The sequence below is a fragment of the Argiope bruennichi genome, chromosome 4 (genome assembly GCF_947563725.1).
Source record: "Argiope bruennichi chromosome 4, qqArgBrue1.1, whole genome shotgun sequence".
NCBI lineage: Eukaryota > Metazoa > Arthropoda > Arachnida > Araneae > Araneidae > Argiope > Argiope bruennichi.
In genome coordinates this window covers 57,202,716-57,222,747 of record NC_079154.1, presented here as the reverse complement: position 1 = coordinate 57,222,747, position 20,032 = coordinate 57,202,716, and the positions used below count along the sequence as shown (strand labels likewise).

The following is a 20,032-nucleotide window of genomic DNA, read 5'->3' as shown; positions in this document are numbered from 1 at the left end:
CTTTTTAATTTCATTTTCTTTTTCTACATTTTCAGTGTCATTAATCACATTCAGAAAAGTATTTCTTTAGAGGTGTTTTTAGTTATGTTATAGGACTGTAAAGATGTTCTGACATATTATATAGGCTACAAATCTGAATTATTGTATTAATTTAATGTCTGTATTAATTCGTGTGTGATTAACTTTCCTCTAAAAATATATATTAAATATAATCAAAGTATTTACATATGAAATCCCTTAAAAATTATTGAAGAAAGACTCCAGAATTAAGGAATTATAATAAAAAACAAATCTTAGGCAAAATGGGGCGTAATAGAGGTCATTTTTAATTCATGCATTCAAAATAATAGGTTCAAAAAATACGTCGTTTATAAATATACGTCGAACTATTTCTTCGTTCCAAAAGCTAGAGCAATAACAATATTTGATTTCTAAAAAATCATTTGCAGGTTGTATTTTAGTTATAGCGTATGAGCCTGTAGCGTGCTCCTAAATGATCCTATTAGAGTTCTTTCAAATCAAAGATTATTGTTCTCATGATAAAAATCTCCAAAGGCAAGAGTCAAATAGTAAATATATTGTCTGTCAAACATTATTACAACAAATATTTCGCTCCTATTTCAATAGCGTATGTTGTTTCAATACCTATACATTATTTTTTTTAAAAATTTATAACTGTGTTCAAACTAGCCAAAGCATTAGCTTTGGTAACCACTCAGATCGCAATATGTGACTCCCAATCACGAGAAAACTTCATTTTCCTATTTTGCTGTTTTAGCCTATTCGTATTCTGTACCTTACTCTTTAAAAAGTAATTTATTAATTACTTGGTTGTTAGTAAAGACATATTTTTCTCTACTTTCGTTTTTTAAGAATATTATTTTACGATTAGTACCTTATCTTTTACGATCCAATATTTTAGATATAATTATAATGACATAAAACATGATATTTAAATGCCATCACACTGTAAGATTGGATAATTCATCTTTCGAAAATAAATAGTGTCATTCGAATATGTCTAATCATTATCTAATCAATACTGATATTTAAAATAAGTAGTGTATTGTAGTAATTGTATCACTATCTATGTATAATACGTAAGTAAATGTTATTTGTTGTCTTAAATTATCTTTTAACTCGTGTTTTCTTCCTTAAAATGAAACATCAGGCATAGACTCTGGTATCTTTTCATTGTGGCTTTCAGTTCACAGAATTTTACGGTTTGTTTGCATTATTGTCCAAGTAATACATTTGTATAGTACTGATGAAAATCAGTTACCTCAGATTAAATTAACAGTTTAAACTGAAAAAAAAATTATTAATTATATATATGTTCTTCGCTGTAAGCATTTAAATTCAGCTTTTATATTTAATTCAATATGAATCGTTTCTGAAAGACCCCCCCCCCAAAAAAAAACTGCTCTACGGAAAATTGACGAAACGTCATGAGAAAATAATAAAGTGTTCATAATTTTAATTCTATAATATATAATGTATGTATAATTCTATAACATATATCGGGTGTATGTGTGTATGTGTGTGTGTGTGTGTGTGTGTGTGTGTGTGTGTGTGTGTGTGTGTGTGTGTGTGTGTGTGTGTGTGTGTAACCATTTTAATAGGAAGTGACAAATGTGATTCAAATAAACTTGGCAGTGTGGTAAAAATAAAAATATGCACTTATTTTTAATTTTAATTAAAATTTTAAATAATGTAAACTTACTTATCTGCAATAACTTCCAAACACCTCATTGCTCAAAAATAATTTTTTTACTTTTTTTTTAAATTCAAAAAATTGTTCTTTTAGTTATATTAATTTAGTTAATACGAGAATTTTTAAAAACTTTGGCATTTTTTAAAATATTATTTTTCATATTTTTTTAACAATACATTATAAATTACAGCGAAATTTGAACCAATTTTATTCTTACATCAAATGTTTATTCGCGTGCTTATTACATATAAGGTTGTTTTTTTTTTTTTTTTTTTTTTGCTTGAGGAATTCGAAAGAGAAATTAAATTAATGTGGAAACAGCCGTAAAATTAGAAGACAGATTACTTGGATAATTACACTTTTAAAGTCATAATGGCATAATGATATTTGACTCCATTAGAAAGGTTCATGTGCACAATAAACAGAACAAGTGTAAGACTTAGTTATCACAGTTTTAATATCTATTCTAATTTAATGCTTAAAAATTCTTTTCTGGTGGAATTATCAATATCATGTTATGTATTAGAGATTCCATTGAAAATAAACACCACCAATACTCTGAAAGAACCAGTTAGTTTCTAAAGGGGCCCAATGCTTTTTAATTGAACAATTTTTTTCCAAATAAATAGAGCCAAGAAAAAAAACGAAAAATTAATTTGCAAAATTAATAGATAAATAGTATTCCTGACTATTTTTAATCGCTAATAAATAGATAAAATATGAATTTATCTAATTGATAAATACTCTTTAAAACTATTAATAAGTTAAAGGTGTTAGTTGCAGCTTTACAGTTTGACTTACCCACATAATTTGCAGCGATAGATTGAAAAATAAACCATTTTTTGGCACTTAACACAGCGACGTGGACCGGAAAGAGTTCGGGTCAACCTAGAAGGATAATTTTAATGCATTAATAGTTTTGTATTGTAAATAAAAAAATATTATTTGAATTAGTTTCTTCGTAAATATAAATTCATCATTACCTTTAGGTCTGCATTTCTCCTGTATTAAATTTTTTTAATCTTTATTAATTTTAACCACAGATTAAAATTAATACAAAATAAAAGCAATTGAGTATTACATTCTTTAACAGTTTATAACCCTTTTGTAAATCATTGCACGTGTTCTTCACTATTTTAAGATGCATTTTCCTGAATCAATATATTGAACATAGAAATGATAAAGTATGCATTTGTTGTATAAAGTATGCATTCAATTTAACATTGATAATTAATATATATTGTTATTAATTCTGTTATTATTTATTTATTTTATTTGAAAACATTTTCTGTTAATTTTAATTTTTCTAATTGAAAAAATAAAGTGTTATAGCATCGAAATGCTTAAAACTAAAAGTATTTATTTCCATCATAATTTTAGTATCAATTACTCCAAATATCTTTGAAAATACAAGATTCATATCGATTTAATAAACTATAAATAATAATAAAAAAATTAACTTTTAAGAAATGTAATCAGTTAACATTAAATACTTCCTTACAGCATCTTCATAATTTCTCCTTTCTGTATAAACACCTTGAAAAAGGAGGTAAAATAATGGAAAACACTAAACAAAAACAGATTTCTGCAAATAATTTCAATCCATGACTGACGCATATTTCCACAATGATCTTTTCACATCAATCTGGAAGTCTAAAGTTAAAAATGCGCAACGCACATTAATGCAAAAAAAAGTTTGTAAATTCCCAACAATTCTGCATTTAAATATTTTTAAATGAATTACAAAATCATGCAAAAGAAAAATACAAATCATTTGAATTACCTTCGATGCACTAAACTTAAATTCTCGTTCTTAATTCTGAATTAAGATATATTTAATTCAATTAAGCTTTTAACACAACTTTAAATCAAAAATGGAGATGTCACATAAACAACTCTGCGCTCTCGGTTGACACCAGCACCCTTTGCATACTCATTAATCTACACAGCGACAGTGACATCCCGAATGCGTCTTCTCCATATCATTCATACGTCATAAGAAAATCCGCAATCGCGAAAACAATACCTTTTCATTTGGTTAGATCGACCACAACCAATCGTGTGAGGCCGATCGAAGATCTATTTACGGATCCGGAGAACTATATAAAGACTCCAAGCCCCACAAAAATAGCCCCTGCAAGGGGCCTCCAGCTGATAAACCTCGCTGACGTGGGGCTCCAGTCCAGCTGAGGTGCGATCGAATAGCTCCTAATGACCTTCCCGGTCAAGATCAGTCGTCCGGGCACTCCTTCTATTTCCGCGCTTTCTTTCTATAAATAGAACGAAAGTCAAAAGTCCCTCCTCCCCTGCACTGAGGACATAGATTGCATGTCATTCTCTTCTTTATATTGTATATGAAAAGAACACCATATGGTTCTTCAATGCGATGTTTTTTTGTGTCTGTGAAGTTTGTTATAGTTGCCTATTGTGTAAAAAGGCTTTTGGGAGGAATTATTGGCATTGTTGCTTTGTTTACGTAATAATCGGATCGTTGAGAAAGTCCAAGAAAAAGAATTGCTGTCGTCATTGGTGACCACGCTAGCAGTTGAAGAGTATACAAGGAGATCAAGACTGTTATTTTAATGCTTTGTACCATTCTTTTATTTTTCTTAGGTAAATGTTTTTATTAAATTCTATTAAATTTAAAAAAAACTATAAGATGCATTCTTATACTTGAAAAAAAAATAAAATGTATTCTCGATTTAAAAAATAAATGATACCTCGAAAACATTTAACAGAATATAATGTGAGGGGGAAATAGAAAATCCTACTTATCCAACATGCAAAAAAATGCATTGTTGGAAGACTTTTTAATAATATTAGTCCCGCACAGTTAGAGTACGGAATGGCTTAGCCGAATAAAAAAGTTAGTTATTAAAAATTTTCTAATAATTTTAAAATAGTTTTCTTTAAAAAAGTAATTAATGAAATAACGTTCGATGGCACTTTTATGAAATCTGAACAACATTAGAAATCTGTATGTAGCCAATTCTAATATTTAATGCAATCAGTAGAGCATCAATATTCAGTGCTATCAATATCTTCTTTCATTGTTTGGAATTTCAGAATCCAGTTCACTAACAAAAACTTCCTTTCTAATCAAGGAAAAGGTAAAAAATACAGCAGTATTCAAATCAAATTATAAAACTTTAAAACATTTGATATTCAGGCCAAAGAAAGTTTAATTAAATGATATTTGATCGTTCTCTTGCTTAGTATATTATCAACATACAAACTACTTTAGTTTTTATTGAAACAATTATTGCATATTTTAGTAAATCAAAAAGTTATACTATATGTCATAATCGAAAAATAGGGTATTCAATTTTGTTATATTTGAGAAACTCTGAAAAATGGAAACGTGAAAATTAACATAAATTTTTACTACATGAAGTATTTAATTTTTATTTATTATATTTCCTTTATAAAAGCATACGTTGCAATTTTTAAAAAAAAAACAAATTAAATTAAAACAACAAATAATGATTTCAAAAAATTTATAAATATAATTTTGTTTAAAGCTCTCTCAACAAGTAGAAATTTTTTAAAGCTAACTTAACAAAATCAGATTAGAATTAGAAAAGGAGAGTAAATTAAAAAGTAAATAAGCAAAACGTTTTTTTTTTTTTTTTACAAGTCAGAAGAACTTAACAGGCTTTGTTAACATTTAATTTTTTCCACAGTTTTTAAAGGCAACCTTTTTCCCAATTCTAACTTTCTTGGAAATTTTTCTCTTTTGCACTTTTTTGATCCCATGTCTTGAAACTATGAACAATTCCTCTAAGCGCTGATTGTTGATAATCATCCAAGATTTCTAAAGTAAATTATTCCACTTTGTTAAATCAATTAGTTTTAAAAATTTATAATAATACATTTTTAGTAAAAATTTTTCATAAACATTTTTTATTTTCATTAATATATTCACTATACTAATTCTCTAGGAAGTAATCTAAAGGCCACGAAACAAATGGAAATTAATTTTAAAAGGAACGCGAAATACATCTATGTAATCTGAGATTTCGCCCACCTTTGACAGAAGATTAATAAGATTTACTGACGTCCTTTATAAGATAAAATACTTGACTTTTGCCATGTATTTCTTAAAAGATTTCTAAAAAGGGGAATTTCTAAAAATGGAATTTTTCTAATAGCAATTAATGCAATATTGAATGTGAATTTTTTAATTTATTGCAGCAAAGCTCTAAATTTATTGCATTTAAAGCTCTAAATTTAGAATTGGTTTATAAATGATATAATTCTGTTTGATCCAGATGTTCTGTGACAATGGAATAATTTTAAAAAATGTTCTTATTATCGGTACATAACTGATTAAATTCTTAATTAAACTATAAAATGACAATATCTTGTACATGAGACTAAAATAATTATTTTGCTTGAAAAATATTTCTCACCGTAGAACATGAATTCTGTGGATGAATACTAATATTCATAGAAAAAAAATGTTTATGCACTATTATTATTTATTTAAACATGATAATAATTTCATAACGGAGACACGACAAATACTACATGCATGATTAAAAATTGCGCAAAACGCTCTACAAAGTAAATCAATCGATCTAGAGCAATCAAATTTGACCCGTAATAATTTGAGTAGTAAATGATCACTAAAAAGAAGTTTTTAAATATTTAATTAGATTTTTAATTAAAAATGAATCAAAATTTCAACTTTTTTCCTCTACAACTTCAAAAAATATGTTTGCACAAAAAGCATTTTTATGCCATCTTCAAATTTAAAAAATAAGCCTTACAGTGAAACCAATTTTGTTTTTGAACAATTGTTTTCTATTATTGATAAATTATCAAAAAAATTTAGCAATATTTCACGATAATATATTTTATTGTTTAAGTTACTGCAATTATAGACAGACACGAATTTAAACTGATATACTCATTAATACTCTTAATCATATAGTTTATCAGTACCACATAATCAAGAAAAATTTTTTAATAAAACAAAGGAATAGAAGTTTGGAAGAAAGTTTGAATTTTCATCATATTTTTTCATATATCAAGTTACAATTATATGAGAAAAACGGTGCCCGTTTTGAATAAAAGTTTTTCTCAACTTCAATTGTATTATTTTCTTGCTTAAATACTTTCAATATTAAGGTAAAATGAAAAAAATAATTTCTCACGAAAATATTTTGAGCAATAGTTCTTATTTTTGATACTAGCTGAGTAAAGGGTAGAAAATATCAAAATTAAAGTTTTATAAACTATATATAAAAGTAAGGAATGCTTTTTGGTTTTCTAATTATAAAATTCTAAATTTAAGCAGTTTCATTAGTAACTTTGCAATAGTAACTCAAACATTGCTCAACTAAAAAAAAATACGACACGCTTAAAGGATGTAAAATTATTTTTTTTTTTATCCTTTAAGTGCTAATTTATTCAGTAACAACATGGGGTCCCAAACGACGTTTAAGGGGTGAAAATCGCAAAAATATATGGAATCGGAGAACTTTCGGAAACTATAAAAAATTAATAAAAAAATAACAAATGGTGTTTCAAATATGAATTTTTTTTTAAGTGAAAGCACATTCTTAAAAGTTTCTTTTCATGCTGGTAAAATGCGGATTTGATGATTTAAGAGGTCGTAAATTACTGAAAACGAAAAAGGACTTTAGAACCCATATTTGCAAAAATATTAAAACTTGAAGAAAAATAAAATCTTTAAAATGTAAGGAATTTTATCTTCTATAATTTGATATAAGTGCATAGTGTGAGAACAGGGGAGTTTTAAAGATATTCAAGAAAAACTAAAGTGGGAACCAGAAAACATCGCTGCAACATCAATACCGAAGTTCGCAGAGAGCGTTGTCAAATTCGAAAGACAAATTCAGAGCAAGGATAATAGGAGTTAAGTAGATGAAAAATTACCAGAAAACATAGAGTCTCAGGTAACGTTTATTCAGTGAAAATCGCAAAAGCAGATGTCGAAAAGATAATGAGTCTGGCGGGGAGAAGGAACCTACAAATGCGAGGATTAGGAACAAGGTAATCTAGAAGAAGCCTTCTAGTATGTAAATTTTTAATGCTCTCAAAAAAAATAAAAGCAACTAGTAAATATTCTTCATTGAGCATTGCAGAATTGATGGTCGTTTAACTTCATTCGCAAACAACAAGTCAGATTTCACGTATGCAACTAAAATGCGCTGAGGCTCCATCATGCATTAACCAAATGTTCTGGCGTACAATTGTCGATGTTCCCAGCAGTAAATCCATAGGAATGTGCTAGAAGAAAACTAGGTATTTTGTGTCGCTCAGGCGTTCGGGCAGAAGATACGGTCTAAATAGATGACTCCGCCTAGATGTTAATATGAAACTTTTATACATTCGACGAGATATTGATGGGATTTTCGAATGATCAAATATTCGAACTGTGCGTGTTGAAGACACCTTCTCTCGCACAGCTGGCTTCATCTAGGAATAAAACTCTAGCAGAAAAGTGTGAATCTTCTTGTGTGGCATCAAGCATCTGGCGTGTAAGCTCCACCCGATTTGCGATTTTCATTGAAAAACGTTACCTGCGACCCTATATTTTCTGATAATATTTCATCTACTTAACACCTATTGTCCTTACTCTGAATTTGTCTTTCGAATTTGACAACGCTCTCTGCGAACATCAGTATTGATGTTGCAGCGATGTTTTCTGCTTCCCACTTTAGTTTTTCTTGAATATCTTTAAAACTCCCCTGTTCTCACACTACGCACTTATATCAAATTATAGAATATAAAATTCCTTACATTTTAAAGATTTTCTTTTCCTTCAAGTTTTAATATTTTTGCAAATATGGGTTCTAAAGTACTTTTTCATATTCAGTAATTTACGACCCCCTAAATTATGAAATCCGCATGTACCAACATGAAAAGAAACTTTTAAGAATGTGCTTTCACTTCAAAAAATTTCATAGTTGAAACAGCATTTGTTATTTTTTAAAGTTTTTACTGCTTCCATATATATATATATATATATATATATATATATATATATATATATATATATATATATATATGCTTCCATGCTTGGTCGTAAAGCATGGGAGAGATTAAGTGGTTTAATCACTAAACAAAAAACTCATAAAAGGAAAACAAAACTAAACACATTCAACTCAACAATTACTTTGTATTGTCCCTTTCCTCTATTCCGCCCACATCCAAAAGATCATCCAGGTGAAATTGTTAGAACTGTTTTTATTGCATCGTTTGAAAGAAGTTCGTTGCGATTCCAACACTGGTTAGTTTTTCTTTTAAAGGGGAAGTTATAAACTTTTAGCGACGTGTTGTTCTTAAAATAGACCAAAGGAGCTATCTTAGGAGCATTTTCCAAACTTGTTGGTACTTAATTTTTTGTATGAAAAATATTATAGTTCCAAAAGTTTTAATAATTTTACGTTTTCGATATATATTATTGAAAGTGTTCGAATTTAAAATACAAGTTTTACATTCTGATTTCTGCATTTTGCATTTGTTTATGAGTAAATATTATGAAATGAAAAGAGTGGATAAATTTAAAAAAGATTTCTCGCATGAGAATAATATTATAATTTGAAATTTCGATCCATTCTAAAGATTTTCAACGAAATCAGACGCTTTCATATTGAAATATTTCAAAAGTATTATTCCTTCAATTTTCTTAAATAGTTCCTCACGTAATGCAAAGAACCCGAACTTGTCCTAAATCGTCCCGTTCTAAAAAGTCCTGACTTGGTCCTGACCCGTTCTAAAAAGTCCTGACGTTCTAAAAAGACCTGATTTTAACTATTGTAACATATAGTTAAAATCTACGAGTGAAAAGTAATTCATAATCTATCGCTCATATGGAAAGGATAATTCCCTTCTGTTTTCTTTGCATAAAAATATTATCCCGGGTTTTGAAAACAGGAATTTTCACACATCCAGATACTCATAGAGATAAAAGTTACTTGTAAGAGTTAAAAAATGATTGTGTGTGTAGGTTATAAAAGTATACTTTATGCATTAGCATCGTAAAAGAGCTCCATGAAAACTTGCGAAATAAATGTATTGAATATTTTCACAAGAAGAAGTGTCAACACATCTATAAATAAACGCAATAACTCATAATTTTGTTTATAAGATATTTCAAAGATGGTAACATAATAAGTGAAGGTAATTATCTACTGTGCATTACAAATTACTTTTGCTCGTAAAGATAAAAGTCGCTTCTAACATGCAGTAAAAAGCGATTGCATGTAAGTTTCATAAAACAAAATATTTTACACAAGCGTCAAAAAAAACTCTACAAAAACTTGCGGCTCAAATAAATGTGTTGAATATTTTCATCAGAAAGGGTGACAACACAGCTATAAATAAATGCAGTAACTCAAAACTCTTATTTACTAATTATTTCTTGGACAGGAGCTAAGACGTAGATAATAAGTGGAGGTAATTAAAAATGTCAATGGTATTTTCTTTTCACATGGATTACAACATATATGCTCAAAAGATTCTTATAATTATTCTGTTTTGCTATGATAATTGATACTATAGCGAAAATTAAGTCACACATTTTGGACAAATTTTCTTAATCTAGCTGGTTTCTCATATTATTTATAATATCCATATATATATGGTACAAAAAAAGACTTCCAATTACTATACCTAATCTTAAATTTAAAAATTAAATACAAAGACCTGATTTAAAAAATTAATACAAAGATTGGATTCAAACACTCAGTACAAAAATTACATGACGAATTTTATAATAATTTTTTTTATAATATGGATAGACGGCTTTCTACAAATAGAAGTAAAGGATCCAAAATTTGGTATTTAAGATTTTGGCGTAAATACACCTTGACATATTGCACTTATTTTGCTCCTTGAATTTCTGAGATATCTTATTTATATGAATAGAATTTAATATTTTATTAACAGAATTTAATTTATATAAATAGAAGTATAATCGTATTCCAAAAATAATTTTCCTCAATTTAAAGATAGATAATAAGTTACAAACAATTCGTCAAAAATTTATTAAAATCTTGGATTTGAACTTTTTGCCAAATACAATAGTTTTGCTATACTTTATAGAAATAGAAAATCGGCAACAAGCAATTAAGAATTAATTACCACAAAAAGTATACAGATCAGTAAATTCAAGGGCATCCTGATGAAATTTGTGTATATCAAATAACATAAGATATAGTGTTTATATAATTCACGTATATTTTTGAAATTCATTAAAATATTATCAAATTACAATTTATTTTAAAATGTTAATTAAATGTAATTTAATATTTTTTTAACTTAACAGCCCTCATATTTGAAAGATGAAATTTTTTAATCAATTAATCATTCACTTTCTGGCATGCTAGAGCTCTGAAAATTTTGTACAGTTGGTGTTTCAGATGACAATGCAATATTTCATTAGTCTTAGAATGCTTTGCTATCAATTATTATGTTAAATTAACTAAATATTGATTTTCATACCAATGGAATCATCTAGCAGCCGATGATTTGTGAGATATTAATTTTAAATTCTATAATATTATTATTCATTAATTAAGTAATATATAAAGGATTAAAATTAAAACATGATAAAAATAGAACATTTTAAACGTGCGTTATTTAGTAAAGTAAAAAGTAAGATATAGCATTTTTTTAACCAAAATAACGCAATTTTACAAAAAAAATAGCACACAATGAATCTTATCGGAGAAATTTCAGGAAATTTATTAAAAGTTAAAATATATTATAAATTTAATTAAAATTCTAATTTTCGAAAATTGCTTCTATTAGTATCTCACAACTATACATGATTTTTAGAAGTTCATATTTTTGATTAAAAATTTAATTTAAGAAAAAAATTAAGAGTACTTAAGGAAGATAAATAATCCATATTCTCATTAATAAGAATATTTTAACCCCAAATAAATATATAGTTTTCTAATGGAAAATTAAAATGTAAATTAAGTACAAATTAATATAAGCATTCCTTAAGATCAAGCATAACAATAATAATTATGAACAATTTATATACAGAAATATAGAAATTCTGACCATTCACATAGTTTGAACTAAACAAATCAGAATGCTTCATCTTTTTCTTTGATTTAGCTCGCTGTTCTTCTTTTTATGGCATTAGTAGTATTCCTTCCAATTATATCCAGGGCTTTTTTTTAACCTTTTTACACTTTTCTCTTAGTTTAAAACACACTAAATATATTAATATAGTAATCAAAAGTAATTGGATATTTTATGGGGTAAGTTACCCAATCCCTGGAAGGATTTTACCCTAAATTTATTTTGAGCAAGAGAGTTATTGGGCTTCATTTTATAATTTTTTTTATATTAAAGAAAAGTGAAATTTAATAAAAGAAATTAAGTTTACTCAGTGTAGTCCTTCCATTGCATGATTATTTTTAATGTATTGACAAAATATCTGCCACATGAATAGCTTTAATCGAATTGGTGTCAAGTTGCAAGAATCAAAATTCTTTTTTTTTTTTTTTTCTTTTTTTTAATCCTCACATTTTAACAGCTAATGAGCGATTTGAGATTTGACCATTATTTTGAACCGAAGTCATCTTCCTTGTTGCCAATAAATTATCTGGGAATTTCCATAAGCCATATTTATTTAAAAATAAATAAAAGGAGTGCCCATTTATCTCATGTTTCCAGTTACTCAGCTTTGCTTGACAAAATAAAATTATTTTTATATATTGTAAGTTGTACTTTATTGTTATGTGAATTATGCAACGGAAAGTAAAACAGAAAGTTCTTCGATTGCGTATAAATATTTTTCATATTATTTTGAAATTCATTTTCAGGTATTTTGAATCATGAAAATCTATACTTCATTAAATATTTGTCAGTAAAACTCAGGCATTTGTATATCGCATGTAAAGCTGCATTTTATATGAATTAAATTTTATATGTAAAAAATACACATTTCTTAATGATGAATACGTATTTAAATATATTTTCTGGGAATATTATGCTTTCGCAAGAATTCCATTTGATATGATTATACATAGAATTATAATTCAACATAATAAAATAAAAATTATATTTTATCAATTAGAATACAAATTAGACACTGAATAACAGTTAGTTTTCTAATGTTTATGAAAATCTAGAAAAAAATTTAAATTTAAAACTTGTTTATTATTCTAATTTAATAATTGGAATATGTGTGTTTCTTTTCTTCTTGATTGTAAAAAAGTTAATAAGCTCATAAAATTTCTGTCACATAAAAGGATTTTTAAAAAGATCATTAAAGATATTTTATCTTATTAAATAATTAAAATAGGTGAAATATTTACGAATTTCCTTGACTATTTCCAAGATTGTGTTATTCTCAAATATTTATTTTTATTTTGAATTATTATTTAATTATTATTTTGAAATATTTAATTGAATTCATATTTTTCGGTAAAATGATGCAACAAAATTTTTTATCGATGATATTTAATAAAATGCTCAATGCATAATTAATATGTTGCCCATTCTTACAAAATACCTGAGAAAGGTCTTCCACAATTAATAGAAAATTCAGTATCTCAGAAGCCCAAATTTTTCTAGAATATACTTCATGATTTCACAAACATCCGAAACATCGTAACAGTTTTATATTATGAAGTTGTCTGAAATATATTCTCATGCTGACTTTTAAATCGGACCATCAATTTTTATATTTATAAATAGTTGTGATAAGGTAGTTTGGAAAACAGAGGGATTTCTCATATGTCGTCTTCGGAATTTGATCATAATTTAGAATTACGAAATTCGCTTTAAATTGTTCCGAAAAGTCTAGTTAATAAATAAGCCATAGTTCAGTAATCAAATTATAAAAAAATTTAGAAAATTTATTTTTCAACATATGACATTTCACAATTTGTGACGCATTTTACAGAAATCCCAACATTTATTATGACTCATGTAATCTCAAACAAGAAGCCTCATTTGTGAAAGAAGTCTATAGAGCAATCTGTATATATTAAATTTTCTAAATCCTTTGATAATATTTTTTTCATTTAATACTTAAATTTAAAATTAAATTTAAAGAAATGGCGAAACTATTCATTTTATTTCTACTAGAAAATTTTTTGATTTACATTAACTATGATAGAGGAATTAGTTTGAATGACGGGCATTTAAGGCTCCTGAAATGCTTACAACAAATATAATTTAATTTGTTTGCGATGAATACGCAAAGGTTACTTATTTCTTCGCCATTTAATATCATCGTCACTCAACTATTCCCATTTTTAGGAAAATTAAAGGTACTTTTGTAAAAGTCATTAAAGTTACTTTTGAAATGCATATGCTTTAATAAATCTTTTCTTCTATCGCCTTTTAGCATCTATGATTTGGTGTGTGTGTGTGTGTGTGTGTGTGTGTGTGTGTGTGTGTGTGTGTGTGTGTGTGTGTGTGTGTGTGTGTGTGTGTGTGTGTGTGTGTGTGTGTGTGTGTGTGTGTGTGTGTGTGTGTGTGTGTGTGTGTGTGTGTGTGTGTGTGTGTGTTTAAAATTATATTTTATTTCCAAACTTAAATTATAATATTTGATATTTTTCTTAAAAGATTAGACATTATTATTTTAAATTATCTCTTCTGCTTAAACTATTACTATTATTATAAAAAAAATAATTTTTCTCTTAATCTTCATTTTTTTCAGGAAAAAACAACTATCAACTAGTCGTTTTGTATTCATAAGAATATAAACTGTTACCAATAGCAAATAAAAACCTTATTTATATTGAAAGCAAATCATTTACTTTTCTAAAGTACTCTTGTTTAAATTGTAAATATGATATTGCGTTAATTTAAAATGTAAATCAAAAAATTATATTCATTTCATCGAAATAAGAATAAATTTCTGCTAAATATTAAATATTTTAAGAACTTTCGAACTTCTGAAATTTAAATAATAAGTTGTCAAGAATATTTTAATTAAATATTAAGTACTATTCTTTTATAACCCGTTCTTTACATGTCAGATTATTTTTTAAAAACGTTTAAGTAAACCAGCTCTCCAAAGAATCATTTCAAGAAATTAATACATAAAGCAAAACTATAGTCCGAAACTTTAATAGAATAAAATTATTAGCATCAAAACTTTAAAATAGTTTTGTGTGTGTGTTTACATGAAATATAAAAAAATAACAAATCATAATTTTATGAATAACAAAAAAATATATATATAATAGTTATTTTACTCAACTCTTTATAACAACAAAACGCAAAAAAAAAATTGAGAAACCCTAATCGCCATTCTCATTAATGCCAGTTAATTCTTGTGATTCAGTCTCACAGAGATGAAGGCAATAAAAATGCATCCTAAGTTTCCGCTGTTTGGTAAAGCGTCTACAATAACTGGAAAACTAGTTTTACAGTTATTGTTCAATAATTGTTACTTCAATTGATTATTAAGCAAATCATTTTTAACATTTTAAATCATTGTAGACTTAAAATAATGTAATTAAATATGGTACCTGAACACCAGTTTTCTGACATCTGTGCATTCAAATTAAATAGAAAATTTCTAAAATTATGACGAAATTCTGAGCCATTCGTTTTTCAATCAATGATTAAAAAATATACTTGTTCCCTCTGATTGTGAAAATATGTGGCATTTCACAGCTTTGATTGATTGGTTGTTATAATTAATACAGATGTGCATAAATATATTTATATAACTTTCATTGGTGCTTTTTTAGTATGGAAATAAATTTTTTTAAAATGCATTTGTTATATTTTAGGAAAATACCTCATTCTAAAAGATTGAAAATAAATATTTCATATAAATTTGAATTTATTTGAAAAATTTACTTACAAAGCAAAGCAACAAATACTGATAAAATTGCAGAAATAGACATAATTTTTTTATTATAAAGTAATGCTTATAAAATATCCAAAGAAAATGACAGCATGCATTAATTTCCTTCTGCAAAAACATCTGCTGCTTTTTAGGATTATTTTACAGTAAACAGATAGCTACCTAACTAAATGCACATTATTCAATCTATTAAAAGTTTAAAAATGCAAGTTTCTATATTTCGTAAATAATGTTATTGTTCCTGCATCAACTATTTAAATAATAAAACAACTGAATTAAATGCATTTAATACTTACCGCTTTTTGATGTCGTTCATACTGCGACGTGGGCAACTTCGAGCCTTGTTCTGACACATGGACCACAAAATTGATAAAATTTGCAGACAATTCCGTCAACTTCATACGCATACTGATGAAGCACCTACTACTGTCTCGCCTTCCGAAAGGATTCCGACATTGACATTGTTTTACTTTTTTTCACGCGCTCCTCCTCCAAACACTCTTCATGCCATGGTCTCCAATTCCAAATACATACGGACCGAAGGCATCTGCAATTCAAACCTACATAAACAGCTCAAACAGGAGCAGTCACTTCCAAAATGCTTCGCCAAAATCAATGTTTGGAATGCAAATTTCACCTGAAAGGGTTCGGAAACCCAATGTGGTGGTGAAATGTCTTTTAGCAGTGCTCAGTCCGACGGACAACTCACGAATGTACGAAGCAGCAAACAGCCTTATAAAACCTTGTTTCCCTGAAAAAAGTTGCAATTCGCTGGGAAAGTAGGGTTGTATTGCATTGGCGATGGTTTGGGGATTTGTTGCATCTCGAACGGTCGCCAAGCAAGATTCCCTCCAGAGTTTGCGGAAAAGTAGAGAGGGAGATGCTTTTCCCTCTCCCGCCTCCACTAAAGATTCGCGGAGAGCTGAATTATTCAGAAAAAAAGAAGTGCAGGTTTAAAAACTTAAAAGAAAATTTCTCCGAAAGAACGAATTACTGCGAAGGCGGCGTAAAAAAGGTTGACTTTTATCTTTAAAAAATGTATGGACCCATCGGCATTTATTCCATATTCCCTTTTCTGTTATTCTATTGTTATTCTGTAAAGTTTTTGATGACTTTTAGAAGAAAAGTGTAAACAAGTTTTAATAATCTTTTAAGTGTTGACTTTGATGAAAGTTTCGTTTACTCCACATAACTTAATTATTCAAAAGATGATATTAAAAGCATATTTTTAAATAAAAAAAATAATTAAATCGCCTTTATTTGACTTGAATACGAAAAAATAGTTTTTTATAGATACACCTTAATTTAGACTAATTTTAATGCCTATACAAAATTATTTATTAATTTGTGTAAATTTCAGAAATAAATGATTATGTATCTATCTAAGATTGTAAACAGATATTTTCTTCCTCAATAAAAATTAATTGTATTGAAATTATTTTCACAATTTAAACAATTTGGATATTAACCCAAAGCTTTTTTTTCAAATATAAAAGGCAGAAAGATATTATAAATTACATTACATCTCTATGAAACTGAATTGTCATTTATAATTACTTTTTATTTAAGGAACATTGACAAATAACATTTCTTCCAAATTATACCAAATGATATTTTAGAAATATAAAGCCAAAAATGTTTAATTTTTTTTATTATAAACAAATGTATCATATTTTCAAAGTTGAGTTATTTAAAATGGATAAACCGATTTATTTTTCATTCAAAGACACAAATCAACTTATCACAATTTGAAGTCAAATAGAAAAATATTTTACAAAAGAGTTAAGAAAATCAATTTTCATTAAAAAAAATGAAAAATTTAATTCAAATTTGAAATTTTATTTAAATTAAAGCGGACAGTTTATTCGAAATCCTGATCTCATTAGAGTATTCAATAAAAATAAAATTCGGAGGTGAATGATTGCTTACACAAAATTTTATCTTTCTCGTTTGTATCAAAAAAAAAAAAAAAGAATTTGTTATCCCTGTTTAGAGCCCCCTAAAAAGAATTCATATTCAAATATATGATATTATATATTCCATATAATATTTCAAAAATATTTATTGACATTTTCCTGAAAGCTTCTATATTGTGGTTATCAGTCGTATAAAGAGATATTTCTGATAATGAAAGAATCTTATGCTCTGATATGAGAAGGTAACCTAACCAATTACTCCGACCCATCATGTATTTATTTGATTGACTGGACCGCCGAGACAGCAACACTGATGGGAACTATGGCTGAGTTCCAAAGGCCATCACCGACTACGGTACAATCGTTCTAGTAGTAAGTATGTCTTGTCATAGGTAAGAGGTAACCGACCCTCAACATTTTTTTACCCACGCGGGTGGCGAGAACCATCCACCATACCGGGAGCTTCTCATCCTCATCTCTGAGTTATATCCCCCCCCACCTCGCTGTTAGGAGTATGGGAGGAGTATCGTTATTTTTAAATCAATACAATTTTGGTATTTTGTCCTTACTTTTAACATTATTTTGATGTACGTTGTTTTTAAAGATCTGTAAATTAGAGGAAGTGTTTGATTGGAATCCACTATAGAATTTTTTTTATCTTCAATTCGAAATACTTAAAGGATTTAAACCGAATTATTTTAGTAGATCAATTTTGATTCAAATAAATGTGTAAGGAAGAATTCCTGTGTTGCAGATTGCTTGATTATAGAGATTCCAGGCTACTATTGAATGTTGAATTATCTGGTTCTGTTATAAGAAGAACATGGAATGATTTTACTTGTGGTCTCAATATCTAAGTTAAAAATAATTATGATAAATTGGAAGTGTTCATTCAGATCACTCTAAAATAGAGAAACTATATCACCTAAAGAGGAAAGTGCAAAAAGAAAGAAAAAATCGGGCAAATCCATGCCACGTAATAGATGTCAAGTAGTCTTCATTACTTCAAATTTTTTAATCTATTGCACATCATACAATTGTTACCCCTTATAGTTAAAATAATAGCTTAGTACTAACTGAAACAATTATTTGCTTTTTACTTTATATTTTCCAGTTATATAATATTATTAACGCATTAAATTTAAATTAATTATTGAATGCATTTTTTAACTAAGCATAATTTGCTGTTTGTAGAGAGAGAGAGAGATTAGAGTTGTTTGTTTTCCTTAGCACTATAAGTCGAAGTCTAATCTAAATTATATAAATGTTTTGTAGAATGTATGATATATTTAATTAATTTCACCCAAATTATTTATTAGATTACTTTTTCATATGCTTTTTAATAAGCAAATATACCAGTTTGTTTGTACTATACTTCAGGTTTAAAAGAAAGCTGTACACAGTTGGATGTAAGCATAAAAGATTTTTTTCAAATTTTCTGTAATCCTAGCTTTTCAAGTTCTCACTTAATCAATGTTTTTAAGTAGAAACTTGAAAACCACTTTCGTATGATTTTTTTTTGTCAAGCATTAAATAAATACTGTGCTTCTTTTTCTAGCTTTTAGTGATCCAGAAGTATGTTTAGATTCCATATGTGGTCGTATTTGTTTTAGAATTAAAAACACCTGAATTCATTCAATAAAATTAATTATTCACATCAAATATTAAAATATACATTGTTTAACATAAAATTAAAATAACAACTTTAAAAATACCCAAATGTAGTAGCCAAAAGGTATTGTGATGGATTTTTTTAAATTTCCCACTTTAACTAGAAAACATGCCACTATCATATTAATATGAATATCTATGTCAAGAGCTGAAACATGTTAGAGAAATAAAATTGAATTTCTTCTTGAAAAGAATTCAATTTTCTTCAGAAAATCAGGATAAGAATATTTTAATTCTACTTTGTAGACATGAAGCAACACACTTGTCTTAATATTTATATATTACGTACAAATGAAACATCCCTTTTCCAAAGAGATTTTAAAATTAGAATTTTACATTCTGTAGACCAATAATTACCAACAAATTTTGCTCTATAGAAAGAAAGCCAGTAAACGATCTAAACAGAATAAAACTAAAGCACTTTTTTTTCCATTCTTGAGATTTTTATTTCATAATTGTTGAAGATGTTTGATGAATATTAAGGCTGAAGAAATAAAAGACTGCAAGCAAATGTATTCGGCTTAAATTGTCTCAAAGTGATTTCATTAGTAAATAGCATTTGTATATGGATATGCATGTTGTCCTTCATTACGAACGAAAAAGGTGTGATTTGAATAAATAAATTTTTAGGCAACTTCTGAATACAATATTCAATTTCATGAATTCATTCCTTTATATATCATGTATCATTTTTATGTGTCGTGGCTAGTTAGACATAGACGGAAAATTTCATTCTGCAAAATTTAAATCTGCTTTCTACACGTTTTTAATACAAGTCAGCATTTGTTAAAATAAGTCGAAAAATAGCATGTATAGCAGAACTTTCCTTATTAATAGAAAGAGGAGGATAATTAAATGGATTTGTGCTACTATTTTGTTCCAACACTAGAAGTAAAAAGCTCATTA

At 27.3% G+C, this 20,032-nt stretch overlaps 1 protein-coding gene across 1 annotated transcript in view; it reads right to left on the bottom strand.

Moving 5' to 3' along the window:
- LOC129966270 (kinase suppressor of Ras 1-like) overlaps nucleotides 1-16,275 on the bottom strand; it is a 35,326-nt gene extending 19,051 nt beyond the window's left edge. The window contains exons 1-2 of the mRNA XM_056080685.1: nucleotides 15,836-16,275; nucleotides 2,516-2,602 (exon numbers count right to left, since the gene is read on the bottom strand). Of these exons, the coding sequence (XP_055936660.1) occupies nucleotides 2,516-2,602; nucleotides 15,836-15,894 (146 nt within the window). The 5' untranslated portion in view covers nucleotides 15,895-16,275. The remainder of the gene's footprint in view (nucleotides 1-2,515; nucleotides 2,603-15,835) is intronic.
- Nucleotides 16,276-20,032: the final 3,757 nt, after the last annotated feature.